General features: G+C 40.4%; 1 protein-coding gene across 4 annotated transcripts; it reads left to right on the forward strand.

Moving 5' to 3' along the window:
- The first annotated feature begins 6520 nt into the window (after positions 1–6520).
- lgals3a (lectin, galactoside binding soluble 3a) lies at positions 6521–16829 on the forward strand. Of its 4 annotated transcripts, none has more exons than XM_083540058.1 (6): positions 6521–6659; positions 6953–6970; positions 7529–8269; positions 15743–15831; positions 16007–16163; positions 16550–16829. In XM_083540058.1, the coding sequence occupies exons 2-6, from the start codon at positions 6956–6958 to the stop codon at positions 16703–16705; spliced, it is 1158 nt and encodes a 385-aa protein (XP_083396184.1). In that variant the 5' UTR covers positions 6521–6659; positions 6953–6955; the 3' UTR covers positions 16706–16829. The 4 variants fall into 4 exon arrangements, with proteins under 4 accessions (XP_083396184.1, XP_083396182.1, XP_083396183.1 ...); XM_083540056.1 differs by having other exon boundaries at positions 6541–6670; XM_083540057.1 differs by having other exon boundaries at positions 6541–6663.
- The last annotated feature ends 1592 nt before the right edge of the window (positions 16830–18421 follow it).

Genomic DNA, 18421 nt, shown 5'->3' on the forward strand with positions numbered 1-18421 from the left:
TGATGACCACAGAGACTTTTTTTATATTATTGAAAACAAGAATTTAACAAGAAATAAATCACAAAACATATACGTTTTTGAGGCCTTCGGGTTTAAAGTTTCTGACATGTTCTTAAAGGAAGTAAAGAAGGACTTAATATCAGAAAAGAATAATCTAAGCCTGGGTTTACAATGAATAGCTCTGGCTTTGTAAATATTAAATTAACACAAGAAACAAAACAGTATACAGTAAAACAGTATAATCAAAATTTACGTCCTTAGATTAAAAATCTGTTAGAAAAATAATAGCTTCTGTAAATTGTACAAAAGAATTCAAAGCACGGTCACTTCTGACCACAACAGCAACTTCACAGACTTGGAGGAGTTCACATCAGTGATGAGCTACATCAGCAAGTGCATTCTGTAGTGATCACTGTCTCCAAGAACATTTTACGCCCCAACCAGAAACTGTGGATAACTGAAAAGGTGAGTGTGCTCCTGAAGACCCAAGATTCTGCATTCCTTACCATCGTCCCTGTGCCGAAGAAACCATCTGGCCTTAATGTCTACCGTCCCATTGCACTTACTTCTATCATCATGAAGTGCTTCAAGAGGATCATCATGAGGCACATAAAGACCTTGCTGCCTGTAACATTAGATCCATTGCAGCTCGCATACCGCCCAAACCACTCCACCGACAATGCCATCTTCATCACACTCTACCCGCACTCACTCACCTGGAAAACATTTACACCACATGCTGCCATAAAGCCACCAGCATTGTGGCTGGTCACACACACCACTCACACACACTCTTCACTTGCTGCCATCTGGAAAGTGGTACAGAAGCATTCATGCTTCACATCCAAGCCATCAGATTCCTCAACATGACGGAATTGGATTGATACACCAGTGGTGGACAAAGTAGAGTAGAATAGAATAGCACATGTATCACATATACATTACAGCACAGTGACATTCTTTGTTTGCATGGGGTCAAAACAAGGGTCAGCCATGATAGAGTGCCCCTGGAGCAGTGAGGGTTAAAGGCTTTGCTCAAGGACCCAAGCTTGGCGAGGCCAAACTTTTGAGCAGTAATTTAGCACCGGAACTACTGAGCTACCATGGTAGCTATATACTAACATACCATGCTACCAGCTACCTTTCATGCCGAGGAAGAGCACCACAGATGCCTTATTTGCTTTGAGAACGTTGATGGAGAAGTAAAGAGAAGGACAGAAGGAGCTGCATTGTGTATTTGTGGATTTAGAGAAAGCGTACGACAGGGTGCCAAGAGAGGAGTTGTGGTATTGTATGAGGAAGTCAGGTGTGTCAGAGAAGTATGTTAGGGTGGTGCAGGACATGTATGAGGACAGTGTGACAGCAGTGAAGTGTGCAGTAGGAACGACAGACTGGTTCAAGGTGAAGGTTGGACTGCATCAAGGATCGGCCCTGAGCCCTTTCTTGTTTGCAGTGGTGATGGACAGGTTGACGGACAAGGTCAGACAGAAGTCTCCCTGGACTATGATGTTTGCGGATGATATTGTGATTTGTGGTGAGAGTAGTGAGCAGGTTGAGAAGAGCCTGGAGAGGTGGAGGTACGCGCTGGAGAGAAAGGGAATGAAAGTCAGTAGGAGTAAGACAGAGTATATGTGCGTAAATGAGAGGGAGGGCAGTGGAGGGGTGCGGTTACAGGGAGAAGAGGTGAAGAAGGTGGAGGAGTTCAGGTACCTGGGGTCAACAGTGCAAAGTAATGGAGAGTGTGTTAGGGAAGTGAAGAAAAGAGTGCAGGCAGGGTGGAGTGGGTGGAGAAGAGTGACAGGAGTGATTTGTGATAGTAGAGTATCTGCAAGAATGAAAGGAAAAGTTTATAGGACTGTGGTGAGACCTGCGATGTTGTATGGATTAGAGACAGTGGCATTGAGTAAAAGGCAGGAGGCGGAGCTGGAGGTAGCAGAGCTGAAGATGTTGAGGTTTTCGTTGGGAGTGACGAGGATGGACAAGATTAGAAATGAGTTTATTAGAGGGACAGCGCATGTTGGACGTTTTGGTGACAAGGTGAGGGAGGCGAGATTGAGATGGTTTGGACATGTGCAGAGGAGGGACATGAATTATATCGGTAGGAGAATGCTGAGGATGGAGCCACCAGGAAGGAGGAAAAGAGGAAGACCAAGGAGGAGGTTCATGGATGTGGTGAGGGAAGACATGCAGGTAGTTGGTGTAAAAGAGGCAGATGTAGAGGACAGTAAGTAAAATATGATTCCAGTAAAATGATTTTACTTCAAATGTACTTAAGTATCCAAGTACTATGAGGTATTATGGCTATAATGTCTTATTATAATTTTTATCACAAGACTTTTGCTTAATCAACTCAGTTTATTTAAAAAGACTCTAATGTTACTCATAGCACACCAAACTATTAATAGATATTAATGAGTTAAACACTGATTGATATCTAATTAATTATTATGAGCCCAAAACCTTCTTTTCAACAATTGCAAATAAGGCAAGTTCGAGTCAGGAGTGCCTTCCATCGTTTATTCCTCTCAAAATGTTCTGCTTGTTGAACTGACGCTGAACTGTATGTTCGTGATAAGTAGATACCACCAACTGGCAATGGCGTTTCTAGCTTGAATGTGCCTAAATAATCACCCTAAATGCATTTATTCCTCAACTAAATACACATCATTGTGCACAATTTATCCAACTCCAGAACCAAGAATAAAATAATTCCTTAGCTAATTGTAGCCATAAGATACATACAGCATCTATATCCTTATAATATGTCTTTTAAATTAGCCTTTTAAGATCCACCGGAGATTCCATTTACTGAACTCAGTTCATGACCTGTTCAGTACAATCACAGAAAACCTTTATGACATCACCTCAATTAAACATAACCAAATCAAGTGCTGTTTAACGACAATCCAACTAGACTAGTTATTAATTATAAATTGTTTTGTTGCTACACAAATTATGATAAATTACATACTATAAATTATATTGTTATGCAAGCAAAAATTTGTATTTTTGCTCTAAGCATAGCAGGCAACAGCATAACCTAATTGATGTAAAAAAAATTTTAGCCTATTTCATTAAATGCATCACCTTATACTATCCTCATAATGAGATGAGTGATAGAGCTGCATACACACCTTCATCTTTTGCAGATTTCTCTCCTACTTATTTGCTCTTTATTCTGAATTGGGCTCATTAGGGTTAGGAACTTTTTTTTGTCATCCATAAGTTTAATTTGGGTTCAGCTCTCCTTACTAAGTGAATACGTAAGGACATTTTTATGCTAAATTTATTACGATTATTAGATAATCTCTATATACATAAATTCAAATGTCAGAAATCTTTACGAGGACTTTCAAGCCTATATATATATATATATATATATATATATATATATATATATATATATATATATATATATATATATATATATATATATATATATATATACCAGAAACTTCAAATTGTATTATTTGTGCTGTGATATGAAATAGCTAGTTAATATCTAGATAATTTTCATTCATACTCATAAAACATTTTCCTTTAGATGTTTACTTGTTTTTTCAGTTGATTCTGTTCACACTGATCCGGATACTAGGGTTAGGGTTCCAATTGTCAATTTATTTAGCTGTACAGATGTAGAGGAAATAAAGGCAATATCACTTGAAACATTTAAGTGTATTCTTGAACTTATTTTTGTATTATTCACAAACATTTTAATAATTTTTAAAATGAACAATTCTTAATTTAAGAATTGTAATTATGCCAAATAATTGGCATAATGTTACACTGTTACAGAAAACATTTCTTATTATTGTTTCGTACGAACATAAATAAATCGGGATCTGGATTTTACTCCTTTTCTTTTTTATTTCTTTTAAAACACAAATAAAACTTTGAGAGAAAACTGCAAGGTTGCAATTATGCAGACACATTTAATTTACAAGCAAAAGTTGTGGAAAGAAAATAAATAAAAAGGTACCTTATGTACTGTCCATTACATCGCCAGTGGCATTTGAAACATTGCCAGACATGATCATTACACACTTCTGGGTATATCTACCCATGTGGGGTGATACCACTCTTTAAATTTGGAGCACTGGACAATGAGCTCATTGTTATGAGCCGTTCTGCAAACACAGTTAACAGGTATCGCAGTTTTGGTCATGTTTGCCTCAGTTTCTTCCTCTCGAGTGACCCTTGCATACAGCATATGCAAATATGCAAAATATGCATTTTGCTGTCATACACAGAGAGCTGATTTTCATGACAAAAAAAATATTGCAGAATGTTTAATATCTGCACAAACTTATTTTTTGGCGTTCCCACAATTCCTCCATTTAGAGTAGCACTAAAGTGCAGAACAGACTGAAACCCGTCCATGTGCACATTGTCCTTTGACATGAGGTAGCTGGCCAGATCAATAGTATCACAGGTCAACCAGTAATCCTGGTGAAGTATTTGTTGCAACATGTATTTTTGGTGGCCTGTATAGTCTTTGAGAAGCAGTTGTTTCTGATGGACTTGTTCCAGATTGGCCCTTCGATTTTTTGATTGTCTTCTGATATTCTTCACTGGTTCTTTTTGTCGATACAGAAAGTTTATTTCAAGTACAATTTATTTCTAGGATTTTTTTCATGACATTCCAGATTTAAATTTGATGCTATGTAAAGACAAAATGTGAATCTTGTGTGTGATCTTAGTCTAGTAAGTATCTTTTTAATGGGGGACAGCAGTGTCAGTTCTAAGTTTGAGTCAGGACCTTCTAGAAGACCACATGATAAATGTAGATATCATGATAATCACGCAAACCATTATTTTAATTATTCAGCTGATTTTCAGAATAACATCAGTTTACACATTCAGTAACACTTTAAAAAAAAAACCTCATTTGTTAACATTAGTTAATGTATTAACAAACATAAACTTACAACGAGCAATAGATACATTTACAATGAGCAATACAGTATTTGTTCATATTAGTTAATAAATGTAGTCATTTTTGTTTTGTTTGTTCATTGTAGTTCACAGTGCAATAATTAATTTTCTTATTTCAGGTTTACTACAGTAGTTAACTAATGTTAACAAATTAAACCTTATTTTAAAGTACATTGATAATGAATATGCACAGTGATTTATGCACTCTGACCATGCATTCTTTATTCTTTATCTATTTGTGTTGTAATACCTTTATTGATATTAATAATATTAATATTTATTGCACTAATTGCACTCTTTATTGCATCAAATATTTGGATAAAGGATTGAAGTCATCACTGGCCAATACCAGGCAAAAAAGTTTGATCTTCATTTATATATATACTGCCTTCTTCCCATACATTTTCATCGTGTCTGTTTAAAAAGCCTTCAAGAAGTACATGGCAGATGCTGTTGTGTGGTCACAAGTTAGGTAGGTTGCAACTGAAGGAGGAGCTGCCTTTTTGGAAGGATTATGCACAAATAATTCATATACATAGTAGGATGGAGCTGCCTTTCTGAATTATACTTCCTGTTGCATCCAGATAGACCATGTCTTCCTTGCACCTTTTGTAAAACACTGACAGTGTCTCTTTGACCATAGCATTATCGCTTTTGGGTGCAACATAATCCTCTGCAGGACTTCACTGTCTGATCCTTTCTTTTGATATTTTTGAGTAGACTTAGACGTTCATTTGAATCAGGTCTTTTCAGTTGTCTTTGGATCCATGTAATGGTTTTGAGAACCTCTTTTGTTGGTGCTTCATCCCTGCACCCAGACTGTATCACCATCTTCTGGGTAGTTTGGTTTCCAGAGTTTCTGCAATAGATGAAAGTGCATCTGCACGCACTGGCCTTCTTTTAAGTTCAGTGTTACTGTGGTACACGTCTCCTCCTGTGAATAGCACAGCTGTGACTTCCACGCTAACAATAATAGGGCAATCTTCAAACGCGCAGTAACCCATACATTCTTATAGGGATGTGTTTTTTGTGACAGCAGATGAGTTCCCATAGTAATCACGTTTGGCCACTGTAATCCTTGAAAACATCTTCCTTTCCTATGCTTCTTCAGCTCTTGCTATTTTTTTTTGTCAATAAAAAAAGAAGCATGGCTCTTGTGGCAATCTACATTTGAACAATGTGTCTTCTGCCTCACTGCTCTCTGTAGAAATGTAAGCTGATTCAGTCAAGTCAGGTTCCTTGTCATGATACTGTAACACAAAATTAAGTACTAATGTATTTTTTATAAATACGTTTTTCGCATTTAATCTTAAAATTTAAATAAATAAATTATATTAAAAATGAAAATATTAAACATCACATTGACACGACTGCTGGGTCGTTAAGGCCACGACCACCTCGTGCGCGTGCGCGCGGGGTCACGCACAAACGCGGTCCTTTTCCAGGAAACTACGCCATGTTTCCTCAATGCCCGATCTGTTTACTATGCTCCTCGGGTCACAACGCTGCGTTCTGATCGTCACATGAGCGTTATATCTATGTCAAGATGGCGGAAAGGATTCCCCACGGGTTGTGTTAGAACAACATCATAAAAGCACTAGGAAGGGTTTAGGAAGCACCTAGTGTGTTGTGTTGTAGGGTATCTAATATATTAGACAGGGAGTCAGTGAGAGGAATAAGACAGAGCCGGGTAATTCTGGTCATCAGCTCACTTCCGGCTTGTTGTGAGTGAGTTGTGAGTGAATTCTGACTTTTGGTGTGAGTGTGAGTGAGTGAGTGAGTGAGTGTGTGTGTGGTTAAGTGTTCGAGTGGAAATACAGTTCGGAGTGTGTGTTTGGTAACTTCAGGTACAGCGCGGTTTATTATCTATAACTCCGAGCTTTTGTTAATTCTTTAAATTATGTGAAGTAATCTCACAGAGCATGCGCATGAACACTGTTCTACATTCCTGTGTGTGTTTGTGTTTATACATATCTATAAGATATTAATAACACGTTTCTGTGTATGTTCTTCACAGATCATGTCGGATTTCTCGGTGAGTTTTGCGGTTCTCTTTCTATCTCGCACACACACACACACACACACACACACACACACACACACACACACACACAAACTCTACGTAGTGTATAATTACAAATCAGAGTTGTTCATTTAGTTATGTTAGACACACACACACACACACACACACACACACACACACACACACACACACACAAACACCTGTGTAAACCAGCATGTTCAGTTGTGTAGTTGCGTCACAGGTTGGATCTGCTCCAGTCGGACAGGTTCTGACTCAGAAGTGAACTCTAAACAGCCGTGTGTTCATCACAACACATCGCAACACACACACACACACACACACACACACACACACACACACACACACACACACACACGAATATACACCATTACAAATGCTTTTTGCTGAACTGTAACCGGATGTTTATTAAAATTTTATGGAAGGAGTCTCCAATGTCAGCACTTTGTTCCAGATGGAAATTTTGTGGTTTTGTGTCAATTGGGTTTGTTGTTATAAATAAAGCAACGGTTGGTGTGTGTGTGTGTGTGTTTGTGTTTTTTTCCATTGTAGTTAGCTGATGCGATAGGGGATGATGCCAGTCAGGCATCAAAAACAGCTCATGGTAAGCCGTCAGCTCCTACAGCTCCTGCTGCCTCCTCATGGCCCGGGGCACCCGCTGCTGGCCCAGCTGCCCCTGCATGGCCTGGAGCGACCCCTGCTTGGCCTGGAGCGAACCCTGCTGCCCCGGCGTGGCCCGGTGCACCTGCTGTTGCCCCTGCTGGTCCGGCTGCCCCTGCGTGGCCCGGAGCAAACCCTGCTGCCCCTGCGTGGCCTGGTGCCCCCGCTGCTGTTCCTGGTGCCCCTGCTGCTCCTTCTTGGCCTGGGGCACCCTCTGCTGGCACAGCTGCTCCTGCGGCCCCTGCTTGGCCTGGTGCTGCCCCTGGAGGTCCAAACATGCCCCCCTCCGGAGGAGGTCCAGCTGCTCCTCCTCCAGGAGCACCAGGTCAGTTTCCCAGCATGCCATCCGCCCCAGGAGGATACCCCACTGGCCCTGGGATGCCAGGACAGTTTCCGGCTGCACCGGGGCAGTTTCCTGGAATGTACCCCTCTCCTCCTGGGGCTCCTCAGGCTCCCTACCCCAACATGCCCTTTCCAGGAAACATGTATGGTCCTGGAGGCCCAGCCCATTTTCCTCCCAACGCAGGGTTTTCTGGGGGAGCGTTCCCACCTGTGCCCTCTGGTTCATGGGGCCCACACACCGGCCCACCCACAGGACCATATGGAGGCCCCCCTGCTTCTGGAGGAATGCTGGTGAGTAATGTTCTCTGCTGGTTTCTGGTGCATTTGGTCTTATGTCTTTTGCTGGATTTTGTCTCAGATTTGCTGCTTTCTGGTGTGCGTCCGATTCCTGATCATTTGTTTGGTCTCCCATCTTCTGGGCTTTGGTGGTTTTTGGTTTTTGATGGTGCCTGGTAGTTGATCAGCACTTTATTATGATTTGTTATTGTGGGTTTGAGGTTATTTGTTATGCGATCTAATGGATTGAAACTTTTATCTGGTTGTATCTGGTGGGTTTCATTACCTTGTGCTTCAGTTTGGTTGGTGATGGTGATTGCATAGACAAAACCTTTTTCTTATAATGGATTTAGTCTAATATCTGATGGATTTAGGGCCTGTCTTCGGGGGTTTTAAAAGGTATCTGGTTGTTCCTCAAAGTTTGTGTTTATTTCTCTGATGGTCTCGTGTGGTTTCTGGTGGATTTGGGTCATTAAGTGTAGAATTCTGGTGGAGATTTAAAGTAAATCCTCTTGTTTTTGTCTTTCAGCCGCAGCCCAGACCGCCATATTTCTGATCAAGGAACAGCACAGAGTGTCTGCAGCCCCCACACAGACACACAGACACACACACACACACACACACCTTTTTTGTAATGAAGCATAAGTGCAGGGTGTGTATATGAAGCATGATTTGAATAAGCTGCATTTAAATTATATATTTAATAAGTACACATATAACCTTACACAAACACTTCACCCTACACCCAGGACTGCCCCAATAAGTGTGTGTGTGTGTGTGTGTGTGTGTGTGTGTGTGTGTTTTGTGAATCTCTCCACAGCTGTATGTGTGGTTTTTGTTGTTGTGTTATTAAACTTTATTGCATCATTACATGAAACACTGAGATGCTCGGGCCGCATCCCACTATTGTTTGTAATTTTCCCTTATCCACTTCCTCTTGGTTAGATTGAGGGCACTTGGCCGCCATCTTCAGGGGAGCTCCAGTTTATGTGTGTAGTGTGTATGTAATCTATACATTCTTCAATAAAGTGTTATTGTAATAATGAAAGCTTTCATCCCTGTGTGTGTGTGTGTGTGTGTGTGTGTGTGTGTGTGTGTGTGTGTGTGTGTGTGTATTAGTGTTATAACAGCCATCACATCACAGACACTCTTGCATTTACAAAGCCTTTGTGTTTAATAGGTATGTGTTATACTTATGATCTCATTAGTTGTGTGTGTTTGTGTTTTGATTGTTCCATTTCAGGCTCAGATTGTGTTATGGTGTCATCAGACCGGGGTTTCTTCTGTGTGAGAGTGAACGAGAGATCTCTAGAATGGAAGCACTACACTATTGGGTGGGGTTTGGAATGGGGGTGGGGCTTGGTGTATGTCATGGTGACTGTGTGTTGTTGTCACATTGGTGTGTTGCAACAGATGGAAAATTCTCTGCAAAATTCCGTGTTTTTTTTTCCTTTTCTGTTTTAAATGAATGGGTGTGTGTTAGGGCTTTTTCTCAGAACAGCATTAAAATAATGTTTTCCGCTTATTTTATTTGTTTAATAAAATGGTTTATAGTTATGTCTGTATCTGAATTAAGTGGTGGACGAAGTACACAAACCTTGAGTTAAAGTAGAGATACAGTAGGTAGAAAATTACTCCAGTGAAAGTAAAAGTGCTCCATTTAAACTTTCGAATGTCTTTAAGTATTCAACCTACTATGGCTATAACCCCTGCGGCTTGCTTAATCAACTCCGTTTATGTGAAGACTCTGTTACTCTTAGCACACCAATCTATTAATAGAACGATTATTGTGCACTTGACCAGTTATGGTTTTATCCACTTTAAAAAAAAAAAAAAAAAAAAAAAAGGAACGACTGATTTTACAAAATATAGTTGGGTAAAAAGACATTTGACTTGTAGTTCAATTGTAGTGAATTTAAAGTAAAAATCTTCCAAAATGGAAATACCTAAATAAAGTACAGATGTGTGATAAAACTACTTAAGTACATTAACGAATCACATTAACTTCATTATTTTCAGCTGTAGAGCTCATGAGTTTCAGTTGAATGCACTGATTGAAGTGTTACGCCACCGCGAGGAGAGTCCGAGCTCCTGCGTTTTAGCAGTTAAATGTCAGATGTGATGGAAGAAGACAGGATGATAATGATTGTTTTTATGAAAATAAAAATTAAATGTATAAAAATATTCAGGAAAAATTGAGAACCAATACAAGCTCTTGTCATCTCCCTGCCAAACTGTTTAAATATCAGTCCACCTTCACCCTTTCTGTTCATTCCCACCCCCACAGATCCTCCTAGTCATTAAAGGAATCCTGCAAGTTCCAACATCCTTCATAAATGATTGGTGGGATTCAGGTCAGGAGATCAACTCAGCTTGACTCGACTCACCCCTGGAAGATCTTCTGGAGTTCCAGTTGCTGTGTATTTCATCTTGGGTTTTGTTTCTTGGCTAATGAAATCTGCTACATTTCTTTGCTCATATTTTCTTCAGTGAGGTGTAAAGTTCATTACGGTTTACACAGAAGCAGCTGCAGACCCTGGTGCTCCCATCACCATGCTTTACTGTGTTCTTGAGATTGTACACACAGTTTACCAAATATCTAAAGATGATTGAGGTGTAGTTTAATAATGTTCTTCTATGTGTGTGATGGTCCTGCTCTCAGTTTGTCCTGTAACTTTTCTCCCATGACTACTCTCTTCTCTATTTCTTTTCTTCTCAACAGTCTGAGAGATGTTTGTGAGGTTCACTTTTCTAAAAAGTGTACACTTTTGTAATGTAGACCCTGGATTACAGACAGGGGTGTTTTGGTACAGTTTTCCTGAGAACTTCAGGACGCTCCTTCACCTTCATCTTCTTTTGGCTTCTCCCATTAGGGGTCGCCACAGCAGATCATCCGTTTTCATACTACTCTGTCCCCTGTACATCTGCTTCTTTTAAGCCAACTGCCTGCATGTTTTCCCTCACCACATCCATAAGCCTCCTTCTTGACCTTCATCTTTTCCTCCTTCCTGGTGGCTCCATCCTCAGCATTCTTCTACCAATATACCCCATGTCCAAACCATCATAATCGGGCCTTTTTACCTTGTCTCCAAAACATCCTACATGCGCTGTCCCTTTTAATAAACGAATTTCTAATCCTGTCCATCCTCGTCACTCCCAATGACAATTTCAGCATCTTTAGCTCTGCTAGCTCCAAGTCCATCTCCTGTATTTTAGTCAATCCCACTGTCTCTAATCCATACAACATCACAGGTCTCACCACAGTCCTATAAACTTTCCCTTTCACTCTTGCAGATACCCTTTTATAATAAATCACTCCTGCCAGTCTTCTCCACCCTGCCTGCACTCTTTTCTTCACTTTTCTAACACACTCTCCATTACATTGCACTGTTGACCCCAGGTACCTGAACTCCTCCACCTTTTCCATCTCTTCTCCCTGCAACCGCATCACTCCACTGCCCTCTCTCTCATTTACACACATGTACTTTGTCTTACTCCTACTGACTTTCATTCCCCTTCTCTCCAGCATGTACCTCCACCTCTTCAGGCTCTTCTCAACCTGCTTCCTACTTTTACCACAAATCACAATATCATCCGCAAACATCATAGTCCAGGGAGACTCCTGTCTGACCTCGTCCGTCAACCTGTCCATCACCACTGCAAACAGGCAAGGGGTTTAAAGCCCATCCTTGATGCAGTCCAACCTCCACCTTGAACCAGTCTGTCGTTCCTACTGCACTGCTGTCACACTGTCCTCATACACCACCCTCACATACTTCTCTGACACACCTGACTTCCTCATACAATACCACAACTCCTCTCTTGGCACTCTGTCGTACGCCTTCTCTAAATCTACAAACACACAATGCAACTCCTTCTGACCTTCTCTATACTTCTCCATCAACATTCTCAAAGGAAATAATGTGTCTGTGGTGCTCTTCATCAGCATGAAACCATACTGTTGCCCACAGATGGTCACCTCTTATTTCAGCCTGGCTTTCAATACTCTTTCCCATAACTTCATGGTGTGACTGATCAACTTAATTCCACTGTAGTTACTGCAGGTCTGCACATCTCTCTTATTCTTAAATATAAATCGGTAACAGCACACTCCTTCTTTATTCCTCAGGCATCCTCTCACCATCCAAAATTTTAACAATTTGTTAAAAATTCCACCGCCATCTCTCCTAAACATCTCCATGCTTCTACCGGTATGTCATCTGGTCCAACCGACTTTCCACTCTTTATCCTCTTAAAGCTGCCCTCACTTCCTCCTTACTAATCCTATCCACTTCCTGCTTCACCATCTCCACACCACTCAACCTTCTCTTTCTCTTATTTTCCTCGTTCATCAGCTGCTCAAAATACTCCCTCCACCTTCTCAACACACTCTCCTCACTAGTTAACACATTTCCATCTCCAACCTTTATTGCTCTTACTTGCAGCACATCCTTCCCAGCTTGGTCTCTCTTCTTGGCTAATCAGTATAAATCCTTTTCTCCATCCTTAGTTTCCAACTTCTCATACAGCTCCTCATATGCCTTTTCCTTTGCTTTTGCCACCTCCCTCATCACCTGCTGCCGCATCTCCTTGTACTCCTGCCTACTTTTCTCATCTCTCTGCTGATCCCAATTCTGTTCTGCCAACCTCTTTCTCCTTATGCTCTCCTGCACTTTCTCATTCCACCACCATGTCTCTTTGTTTTCCTTTCTATTTCAAGATGTCACACCAAGTACCTTTTTAGCTGTCTCTCATATCACTTCTGCAGTAGTTGCCCAATCATCCAGCACCTTTTCACCACCACCGAGCCCCTGTCTGACCTCTTCCCTGAACCTCACACTACAGTCTTCCTCCTTCAGTTTCCACCATCTTATTCTTCTTTCAGTTCTCACTCTCCTCCTCCTCTTCTTCTCTACCTCCAATGCCATCCTACAGACCACCATCCGATGCTGTCTAGCTACACTGTCCCCTGCCAACACCTTACAGTCTCCAATCTCCTTCAGGTTGCATCTCCTACATAGAACATAATCCACCTGTGTGCACCTTCCTTTTTCTCTTATACGTCACCCTATGATCCTCCCTCTTCCTAAAATAAGTGTTCACCACTGTCATTTCCATCCTTTTGGCAAAATCTACCACCATCTGCCCTTCCACATCCCTCTCCTTAAGACCATACCTACCCATTACCTCCTCATCACATCTGTTCCCTTCCTCTACATGGCCATTGAAATCTGCCCCAATCACCAATCGTTCATTCTTAGGTACACCATCTACTCATCTAATTCATATAACTCACTCCAGAATTTTTCCTTCTTCTTCATCTCACAACCCACTTGTGGAGCATAGACACTGATGACATTTATCATCACCCCTTCAACTTCCAGCTTCACGTTCATCACCCTATCAGAAACTCTCTTCAACCTCCACTACACTCTTACTTCTTATTCCTTCAGATTTACCCCTACACCATTTCTCTTTCCATCCACACCATGATAGAACAGTTTAAACCCCCCTCCAATGTTCCTTGCCTTTTCCACTTGGTCTCCTGAACACACAACATATCTACCTTTCTCCTCTCCATCATATCAGCTACCTCTCTCCCTTTACCAGTCATAGTACCAACATTTAAATACCAACCCGAACCTCCACTTTCCTCCACTTTTTCTTTTCCTGCCGTCTCTGTAGACGTCTTTTTCCACTCTTTCTCCTCCTTTGGCCAACAATAGCCCAATTTCCATCGGTACCCTGTTGGCTAGTGATACCTGTGGTATACCTTGTTAACCCGGACCTCGACCGATGTGGTATGAGTTTCTTATTCATGATCTGCATATTTGATTTGGCATATGCGTTACGCTGGATGCCCTTCCTAACGCAACCCTCCTCATTTATCTCGGCTTGGGACCAGAGCTAGGAGCAGTGTTGGGCAACGTTACTTTTAAAAGTAATGCATTACAATATTGAGTTACTCCCCAAAAAAGTAACTAATTACGTTACTTAGTTACTTTTTATGGAAAGTAATGCGTTATATTACTTTTGCGTTACTTTTGCGTTACTTGTATCTCTTTCACCCCTTACAGGTATAACAGGTGTAATACAGATAATTGCCATTAAGAAATAAGTTATATTAGGGCAAAAGACATAAACATTTAAAATGCTTAATAACTTCTTAGAGAACAATAAGATGATCGACTAAATTTTGACCACAAGGCTGAACACTTTCCAGTCGCACTTCTGTACACTGCTTTGCAATCTGCCTTCGCCATCAGAAATGTAACTGTCGTTCGTGTATATAAGGTTGAGGGTGTGGGCTGCACACCGGTGATGTGGCGGAAGAACATACCTTTCGCTGTCATCACGTAAAACTTCGTGCAATTCCGTAAATAAGACCTCGTCCTTGTCTACATCATTCTCTGCTTCATCATCAGCTTGAAACATTCTGAACGCTTTTACAAAGTTAGCGCTATTATCAGTGACCGTGACAGTTTATCTTCCCACAAAGAGCAAATGAGCTGTGAATTTGCTCTCTGTCTCCGCTGCGATGGCATCGTACATGTGTCTCCCACGGAGGACTTATATTCTGAGCAGTCCATAGAGCTGCAGTGGTAGAAAGTCGGCAAAAGTTTTCTATATTTCTGTCTCCATTTCCAGATATGCAACATTGCATAATGTTGCATATATTCAACATTATACACACACACACACACACACACACACACACACACACACACACACACACACACACATCTGTAGTGCTGTGCTTTGCATGAAGTTTTTTTTTTTTTCTTTAGTGGTATTTTTTGCAGTTGAAAAGAGCTTTTCACCAACACATAATCTACACTTAACCATTATTCCTTTCTCCTTTTCCTCGACTATTTTAAAAGAATAAGAATACTTCCATCACAGTAATGTAATTCTCTGGTTTGCCATCTCCGCTTCTGACCAGCTTCTGTTCCCGCGGCTTGCACGTGTGAGTGCGCGATTCTACGTGACTACGTTCATTTTAATTCAGTATTTATTTTTTTATGCAAAATAATTTAACTAAAAAGTAACTCGCATTACTTTTTTTTAAAAAGTAACTCAGATATTAATGTGTAAATGAAAAAAGTAACGCGCTACTTTACTCGTTACTCCAGAAAAGTAATATTATTACGTAACGCACGTTACTTGTAACGCGTTACCCCTAACACTGGCTAGGAGTGCACTGGCTTGTGGAACCCTAATGGCTGGGTTATGAAGCTCCTTCACCACTTGTGTGAAATCTTCCCAAACACTGGTCATGTTTTATATAATGTCACAAAAGCGTTTTTTATTTACGATTTTATTTTTTATTTTAAGCCTATGTCTTCAACCTGACTTTGTAGGTATGACGTTTTATTACAAGATTTGTAACGGTACTTTCAGTGGTGAGAACAGCAGGGGGCGACACTATACATATTACAATTTATCTCACAGTGGAGTGCTAATAATTATAGTTTGTGTGTGTTACAGCCAGTACCATATGATCTGCAACTTCATGCTGGAATTATGCCACGCCTTCTGATCACAATAGTGGGAGAACCTGTACCTGGAGGAGACAGGTAACACACACACACTGTGTTTACTGTGTCAGCCTTGTGTGGGTTTTCAACACCATAGTGCATTAGAAGTATTTACTTCAGTGCAGTTCATAAGTGTTGTATTTATGTAGTTATACAGAGTAGTGATGAGTGTGTGATTACTGACCCTCATAAGTCGCTGCTATTCCCCCCTCAGGTTTCAAGTGGACTTCATGAAGGGAACAGATGTAGTTTTCCACTTTAACCCTCGGTTCTCTGAGCAGACAATTGTCAGGAACTCCAACCTGTCAGGGTACTGGGGTCCTGAGGAAAGAGATGGAGGCTTTCCCTTCATTCAGGGACAACAGTTTGAGGTAAAAAAAAAAAACCAATTTAAATTGCGCTGTGTGTTTTCGTAGTGAAATTTGACAAGCATGCCTTTAGCATACCTTTAGTCTGCTAATGCATAGTATTAAGAGACTAAAGGGAAAAACAATATAATGAAAGAAAGGAAAGAAATTATAAAATAATGATACAGATAAAAAGAAAGTGAAAAGGGGCTTACAGTTCGGTATAAAAAGAAAGTAATAGAATAAAATGAAGAATAGAAAGAGAGTGAGAAAAAATGAATGGTTAGTGGGCAGAGTCAGGGGAGGGGCCAGTGCATTGTATACTACATCAAGCATTGTTAAACCTTTATATGTGTGTGTGTGTGTGTGTGTGTGTGTGTGTGTGTGTGTGTGTGTGTGTGTGTGTGTAGCTGAAGATCCTGGTGGAGGATGATGTGTATAAAGTGGCTCTAGATGGAGTTCATCTTTTGGAGTACGAGCATCGAGCAGGAGGAATGGAGCAGGTCACACTGCTGAGGGTTTATGGAGATGTGACCTTATACAGCATCGCCCCCTCCATCATCTAACACACACAACACACTCTTATACACATACACACATTCTGTCTCTCGGAAAGTCACACACTTCGCTCCATTATTACATGTATGTAAAGAAGGAAATATACAGCTGAAGTAAAAATCTATAAATCTGTTGGTTTATTGTTATTTTCTAGCATCTGATATATACATATATAACATCTGATATATATATATATATATATAAATAAAAACCTGTAATCACTGCGAATATATAGTATAAGATGTTTATCTGTGGCACAGCACTGCAGTCTTTACAGCAGCTTCTGGGAGCAGGTTTATAAGGACCGGCAGATCCTGAAAGAACTACACATTTATTGTCATCAATCAGACTTAAACTGTGTGTGTGTGTGTGTGTGTGTGTGTGTGTGTGTGTGTGTGTGTGTGTGTGTGTGTGTGTGTGTGTGTGTGTGTGTGTGTGTGTGTGTGTGTGTGCACCCACTGAACATGCTTCTTACCCGTTAGCTAATTTATGTCTGTGAGATACACACTTTCCAGTTATCCACTTTCCCCATATTATCAATGCATGTGTCTGTGCATGTGTGTGTGTGTGTGTATTTCCACTAAAGAGATGCTGCAGTTGAACATTTTGAACCTCTGCAGTAAGGTTAGATGAAAGTGATCAGTTACTCTGCGTCTCGAACTCTGTGTGCACTAAAACACAGCCCAACACATTTCTATGTACAGATTTGTATTGAATTAAGGTCATTATTTCACTGAGAAGCTCACAGCTGAAAGATTGAGTGTGTTCAGTACACTCTTTGTGAATAAATATTAGTATGAATATAACCATGCTGGAGTGGTGAGATTATTGAGCCGTACAGGCATTGGGTACAGGGTTTATAGCAGGGTATTCAGCATTACTGTATATAACACATCGCTTACCTCATTACAGAGTAATTTATGTAGAAGTGAATGCTGTATGTTTTTATCATTACAGACTAACAGATTGATTACACAAGCATGAGATTATTTGCAGATAATCTGCTGAGTTATTAGTTCATTCCTTCATTAGAATACATCTCCTGACTAGCAATACTTACTGACATTAAACTCAAATGATAGAGTATAAGTAAACTTTATAGTATGTTTTCTGTACCAGAGTCACTGGAGAACTGAGAGTTTCAAATAAAATCTTTATTTGGAAAAAAAAATGTAGTTTGTTATTGGAGATGTTTAACACTAGTGTATTTCACATTGTATTCCCAAAAGCATTTGCATGTATTTGTTGAACATCTCATTACATATTTATTTTCCTTTCCTGTTATAATAAGTTCCACTCTTCTGAGAAGGATTTCCACTAGATTCTGGCAGATTAGTGATCATTCAGTTACAAGAGCATTAGTGAGATCAGATACTGATGCTGTACCGGTAAGAAGTCTCTAGTTTCATTTCATCCCATAAGTGTTCAGTGGGATTGAGGAGGACTGGGCTGTGTGCAGTTCTTCCATTCCACCTTCACACACCGTCTCCCATCACTTTATGGAGCTTATTTTGTGTGCAGAAGCGTCGTCATTACCGGAGTTTCTCAGGTCCAGTATAAAGTACAAAGACAGTCAATGCAGTTGTGTGTATTAAAGTTTAATATAGATACTTCTGGTGGTGTAATGTAAGTTATTGAGCTCAGGGGACTCTTTATTGTGCTCACAGGAAAGTACGTCAAACCACATCTTTTTACGTTAAACTATTCCATGTAAAAAACTTTAA

The sequence above is a fragment of the Silurus aristotelis genome (genome assembly GCF_946808225.1).
Source record: "Silurus aristotelis genome assembly, chromosome: 4".
In the NCBI taxonomy this organism is placed as follows: Eukaryota; Metazoa; Chordata; class Actinopteri; order Siluriformes; family Siluridae; genus Silurus; species Silurus aristotelis.